At 39.8% G+C, this 6,872-nt stretch overlaps 1 protein-coding gene across 3 annotated transcripts in view; it reads right to left on the reverse strand.

The window, feature by feature from the left end:
* Positions 1–6,872, reverse strand: part of CACHD1 (cache domain containing 1) — a 231,708-nt gene that overhangs the window by 32,879 nt on the left and 191,957 nt on the right. For all 3 annotated transcript variants that reach the window (XM_017877195.1, XM_017877196.1, XM_017877194.1), the window contains one exon: positions 4,712–4,880. In XM_017877195.1, coding sequence (XP_017732684.1) covers positions 4,712–4,880 — 169 coding nt within the window. The remainder of the gene's footprint in view (positions 1–4,711; positions 4,881–6,872) is intronic.

Here is a 6,872-nt window from a genome sequence, read left to right on the forward strand (position 1 = left end):
AGACCCGATCTCTATAAAGATATATATATATATATTTTTTTTTTCAGACAGAGACTCGCTCTGTCGCCCAGGCTGGAGTGCAGTGGCTCGATCTCAGCTCACTACAAGCTCCACCTCCTGGGCTCCCACCATTCTCCTGCCTCAGCCTCCCGAGTAGCTGGGACTACAAGCGCCCGCTACCACGCCCGGCTAATTTTTGTATTTTTAGTAGAGACAGGGTTTCACCATGTTAGCCAGGATGGTCTTGATCTCCTGACCTCGTGATCCGCCCGCCTCGGCCTCCCAAAGTGCTGGGATTACAGGCATGAGCCACCGCGCCCGTTGGCAGCTTAGTATCTTCCACCAGGAAACAAAGAGCCCTGCGCTGAGAAGAGTTAAAAAGGAAAAGGGCCACATTCTCTCCCTTCAGGGAGCTTACGGTCCTAAGAATGAACAGGTAAAGACATGCACCAATAAACACAAGTGCTGGGAGTAGAAATTCTTCAAACTACCTGAGATCCACATATAATATCTATGAGGAATGAGGGGACAGCTTATGACTCACATGAAGTCAGTCTGGATTAAAGCCATTTCCTAGCTGTGTGTGTTTCTCTCATCTGAATAGTGGGGAAGATAACAGCAGCAATCTTATGGTGAGAATTCAATGAGTTAATATTTGTAAAGCAAATGAGTATTAGCTATTATTCATATTAGTAGTATTTAAGAAAGATGGAACAGTGAAATCAATGCAAAATCAAATAAAATTACTCAGATGGTAGCAGCAAACTTGACATAAAAGCTTCTAGAAATATAGCAGCTAATGTATACGTGTTTCATTATTGGTCTGATCTAACAGGAAAATCCTAGTTCTCTATTTAAGATAAAATTCTCACAAAGAATCGCAGTGCAAAACAAAACACTAAATCTTTGTCTTTGAGATTTTCTACCATTCAACCTTACGGTATTTTTAAAAGCTTTAGAAAGCATGATCATGTGTCCTATCTCATTTAAACACATAGGGCATCTTCTACTCCTTTTGTTAGTTCTCACACGTCATGTCTTGTCTCCTGGTAGCCTGGAGATCTCTGATTGTGCTGGACATTGTACTTAAAAACTAATCTGTAGAAATAGCTTGAGGCCTAAGAAGATGGGGGATCTTTCTACAGAGAGGATTGTTGTTTCATCCTGTCCGGTGCCACACTGCAAGATGTAGCAGGTAGGGTGTTGGAAACAGTTCCCAATTAGGAGCCAGGATACTGACCTAAGCACTGCGTGACTTCAACCAATCCTATTTTAAAGGCTAATGCTTGAAGTTCCCCAAACCACTCAGATGATAGGAACCCCAAGTCAAGGCCGGATTTAACTTCAGGCCTTCCCCTAAAGATGTAGTCTTTTAGAATCTCTGCTAAAAGCATATATGTATGTGGGACTGGGTGTAAAAAATTTATTAGAGTCTCCACCTTTTGTGGACCCTGGATTTGATTTTTGCTTCTCTTCCTTGCCTGAAGTAGCTACGTAAAGCACTGTTTAATTTCACAGCTGTTTCTTCTGGATTGGTAGACACGTGCATCGCAAAAGTGGCTTTGAGTGTTGGCTCTCTTCTCTGGGTTCTTATTTTCTCTGAGATTTTTGCCCAGTAATTCCTCTCTATCATGTTAGCTCTGATGCTTTACAAGATTGTAATCCAGGATTATGTTTCAATCCAGGAATTTTATTAAATAGTTGTCCTCAGTAGGTTGGGTTAGAATTACCTAGTCTGCCATTCCCGGAAAACATTAAATAATGTTATGTCTCATTTAATTCTGATGGTATCTTCACTGGCTACCCTGGGAGATTATTATTATATTAATTAACCAAAGCAAAGACAACCAGAGGCTCGAAAAGTGTGCTGTGGATTCATGTATACATTCTTTTGCAGGCTCTCCACGCAAGGACATGCCAAAAAGAGACAGGGTAGTTCCTGAACTCAAAGAAGTTAGGGTCCAATTGGAATGACAAAGGATAAGGAAAATAGAGAAAAATAACAGTGTAAGAATAACACAATAATATAAGAAGTGTCAAAGGCATACATTCACTTCAGAGACAGAAGAGTCGCCATGGGGCTACAGTAAAGAGAAGGAGAGGTGGCTTGGGGAGTGGGTCTCTTTTGTAGTGACAGAGACTGGCATTTTAGAAAAGGCTAGTGCAGTAAGATGGGTGAGCACAAAGAGAAAGAATCAAGATACAGAACCCAAAGCTTTGTGTCTAGGAGGTAGACATGCTTATTTATACACACATATACATATTTAATTGCCTTAGATAATTTACTCTTAAAAAGTTTTTCTTTGTCTCTTTGTGTGCCAGGAAAGATGATGTCCTTCCGTCAACTCACTTGAACACAGGTGACATATATTTAAGACCTGGCCTCTAAACCCCCACTTCAATGAAATCAAATGGAAACTTTGCCACTGCTTCCCATATGTCCCATTCCCTTTTTATTGTATTTTAATTACCTTGGTTCATTTTCATTGCCAACTGATCCTAACTCAGATGCCCTTGATTACCTCTCCACCTTGTCCTGGGGCCTTACCATCCAGGTGAGGAAGGGTGGCAAGATCTCCCAGTGAAAGTCAGACACTGGCCTATGGTCTGCTTGTTAATCGTATATAAATAATTAAGTTCATAAACTACATTATCTGAATAATCGCTATGAGACAGTGCTTGCTGTCCAACTGAAATACAATGTAATCCACAGATGTAATTTAAAATTTTCTAGTAACCACATTAAGAAAAGTGAAAAGTGGCTGGGCACCATGGTGCCTGTAATCCCAGCACTTTGGGAGGCCAAGGCGGGAGGATCACCTGAGGTCAGGAGTTAAGACCAGCCTGGCCAACATGGTGAAACCTCATCTTTACTAAAAATACAAAAATTAGCTGGCATGGTGGCACGCATCTGTAATCCCAGCTAATCAGGTGGCTGAGGCAGGAGAATCACCTGAACCCAGGAGATGGAGGTGGCAGTGAGCCAAGATCGCACCACTGTACTCCAGCCTGGGTGACAAGAGCAAAACTTCCTGTCCAAGTAAAAATAATAAAAAAAAAAAAAAGCAAAGCAAAAAGTAGTATTAAATTAATTTTAATAATGTGCTTATAGAATCCAGTATATCTATAATAGCATTATAATTTTAACATGTCATCAATATAAAAATTAAGTATGAACTTCACACTTACCATACACCTCAATTTGGACGAGCCATATTTAAAGTGCCCAATAGCTACACGTGGCTAGTGGCTGCCATATTGGCAACTATAGCTTTGAGAGATTATGCAAAGGAAATAAAAAATCTAGGCTTGCACTTTTCATCAAGAAAACTATTGTACTTTACTGTCTTAAATTTCAAAACAGTGACCTAATTTTCACCAGCAGTAGCCTGCTCACACAGAACTTAAAAGAGGTATGTACACATTAGCGTTTCAGTAAAGCATTTCTTAAAAATACGAAAATTTTAAACATTTTTTTGTATAAAAACGAACAAAACCCCAAAGACCAAATCAAAACGAAGAAATATAAGATCCTGCCTTCTTGGATCAACATCACTGGCTCTATCCAAATTGTCAGCACTGCTGGGAAGTATCCCAGAAGAGACCACTTAGTCCAGCCTGCTCTTCTGATCTCACGTTCAGGCAGAACTCTCGAGGATGGAATTTAAGGGAGGAACACAAACACGAGTGCTATCATTTGAAAGCTAGAGACTGCAGACTTCTAGCCTTGATTTCATTCCCATCAGTTCCCCTTCTTCTCAGTTGGCCAGTTGTGTCACGATTCTTAGTTATTAACTGTTTTGAACCCTAAGTCTTTTCAACACAGAAAAAGAGAATACCTGTTTTACTGCACTGTGAGTATACTGTGGTTTGGTGACAACATAGACCACGAATGCCTAGTATGTGCCTGGCACATGGCAGAGCAGATGTGCGTGGGTCAAATCTCAGCTTTGCTATATTTTATGTTATCTGGGGGAAAATTATCTTTGGTAAATCCAAATTAATCACATGTCAACTCAGATGAAAAATAAAAAATGTCTGGTACATAATAAATGTAAATTCCTTTTTTCTTCCTTCGAATTATCTTTGTATTCCCAAGCCCTTCTGAAGATAGGGATCTGTGGTAGATTACTGCTGATATGCTACATAGATTCCTTTGGAGGCCTTTTATTGTTATTCTACCCTACCCCACCTCAATATCCCCATGCTTATATGTTTACCTTTAATGGGCTGTATCTGTGCCTCCGTCTATGGACTTTGGGCTACACTGAAAACTCTGTGCCTAGCACTAGAAGAAAGCTGAAAGTGACTAAGAAATGTGAAAGCTGAGTTCTCTTCATAGAGTCTGGGCAAACTCTATTGGTGTAATTTACACGCCAGAGTCCCCCTAGAAGACCAGGCTGAAGTTAAAACTTCACTCAACATCAAACTTGTCTTTTTTCCTTTCCTTGTCCTGTTTTCCTCACTTCCTCACTGGTTTCTCAAAGCCCATCCTGTATAAATCACCAGCACACAACACCTTGTCTCAGCGTCTGCTAGACAACCTGATTCGAGGCCAGGCTTCAAATCGTCTTCACATTTGTATCCCCAAACCAGCTGACTCTGCAGGCATTCAGTATCTTTTTTGGGGGTGTGGGGTGGATGGTATTCAAAAGGATATTTACAGTGAGCTGCTAAGAGTAAGAACGTGAAGGAAGTGTAAGGGCTTTACCTAGGGTTGCCAGTTGTTTGAAGTGGAGGCAAGCACTAGGCTGGCCCAGGAGATCCAGCCGGTGGTACAGCAGCTTGCTGCTGGGAACAGTGTTGAGGTTCTTCAGTTGTTTCACAGGTATTTCTGGTTGTATCACCACAATACACAGAATAAAGGAAGTGTCTTGTACCTGTAAAAATCAATAAAGAATTTCTAACCTAGAAAATGAGGGTTCCATGGGGACAGGGACTTTGCATACATTATTTTCTGCTGCCTTTATCTTCTATCCTCACATGGAAGGTGTTCATTAAATATATGATGGATGAATGAAGACATGAGGATAGGGTGATAGAAGGTATCTAATTTTATATTTTCTGTTTTCTCTTCTTGTTGAGGAGACTTGAAGTATGTAACAGAAAATCATGGGGCTAACAAAAGGATAAGAAAAGAGTCCCTTTGAAACTGTGACCCTAGCCTTTTTTTGCTAATGTGGGTTAATAAGCACAAGCTAGAACAGGACATAATAATACAACACTTATTTCGATTTGGATTCGAAATGCACTTAAAAATACGTAATTGGTTTTGCCATAAGTGTTCTGAGAATTGACTATTTTTCAAGCCAGTAGTGAATTCTCACTTTAAAAGAAAGGACTGAGGAGCAGCCAATACAGAATCAAGCTCATTCATTATATTCCAATGAATGCTTTCTCTTGTCCTGGCTGGAAATGACCAACATCACTACTTAAACTCACGAAAAACACAAATCCTATGGCAGCCCTGCAGAGTCAGCCTGATTTGTCATTGCAGACCATCGTAGGCAAGTGTGCCATAGCTTAAAAAGTCTAATTTATTGGGCTCATATGTAGCAACAGTAGCATTTCCAGATTCACTTTGTGCCTAGAAATGGATGCTTCAACAAAATGTAGTGGGGACAATTCCACCACAGAATCAAAAGCCAATCTACCTAGTTCTGGCCACTTGATAAAGACTTAAAAGTAAAAGAAAGCCAAATTTCTCGATTATTATCCTATTATATTAGAAGAAAGATAGAACCTATTTAAAGATGGTTCATAAATAAATGAAGAGGCTGATGCCTAGCAAAATCAGAACTAAAGAACGGTGCCTTATAAAGCAGCTCATGTGATTTACTTAGTGAAGTAAAAGTAAAAGATAAAGGAGAAAATTTTAACTAGGTAGGTTAGAGTTAAGTGAAATTTAGGATTTGTGAGGATGGTTGCAGACTCTTAAACACAGAAGCAATTTGTATCTTTCTGGAATTGCTTTCAAGTACTGCTGGCAAAGATATTCACTTAGATTAACAAATGTAATCCTCTTCCTCCAATCCCTAAATTATAAATTGACAAGGTGCTCTGAAGTGGCATTTACTATTCTCTCTCTTTTCAATCTCACAGTCATCCTTGTCTTCCTATGTTGTGTGTTCCAAGGAACCAAAAGACAAAACCCTACCAGAATGACTAGAATATAATTTTATAATTGGGCTATTCTCCAAGAGAAAAATAAAGGTACCGTAAGCTTCTAAAAGTAGCACTTCATAAACAGCTCTTAGTAAAGAGGATTTCAATATAGGTCTTTCTGTCATGTTCTGAGCTGAAAAAAACAGTTTCTACATTAAAAGGAACTTTATTTCTAGAAGAGCTCTCTATGGGTTGGGAGTGGGTTTTTTTCACTGATTATAACATGGGATCCATGTTTTGAAGTGAAGCAGGCCTGTGTAACATGAGAACATGTGAATACCTTCTAATAGTCAGTACTTCTATCAGAGCAAACAGCCTCCTAAAATGCTAAAAAATGCACTTGGGTTACTCAGTGACAGAGTAATCTCTTAATGCTGCTAACACAATCTCTCAAGTTATATTTAAATTAATTCAGTGAAATAATCCCTCAATATCTGCTATATCTATGAGTGCTAAGCAGTTTAGCCAATTGTCCTCAGGATAAGCTGACTCCATTTGGATTATATTAGAAGAAACCATTTTAATTTTTAGGACAAGATGAGTATCTACCCTCCTCCCCAACAAAGTAACTAAAGAGATCTTAAAAATATTTGCCCTTGGCCGGGCGTGGTGGCTCAAGCCTGTAATCCCAGCACTTTGGGAGGCCGAGACGGGCGGATCACGAGGTCAGGAGATCGAGACCATCCTGGCTAACACGGTGAAACCCC

Source organism: Rhinopithecus bieti, unplaced genomic scaffold (assembly GCF_001698545.2).
Source record: "Rhinopithecus bieti isolate Rb0 unplaced genomic scaffold, ASM169854v2 scaffold_6380, whole genome shotgun sequence".
NCBI classification, from domain to species: domain Eukaryota; kingdom Metazoa; phylum Chordata; class Mammalia; order Primates; family Cercopithecidae; genus Rhinopithecus; species Rhinopithecus bieti.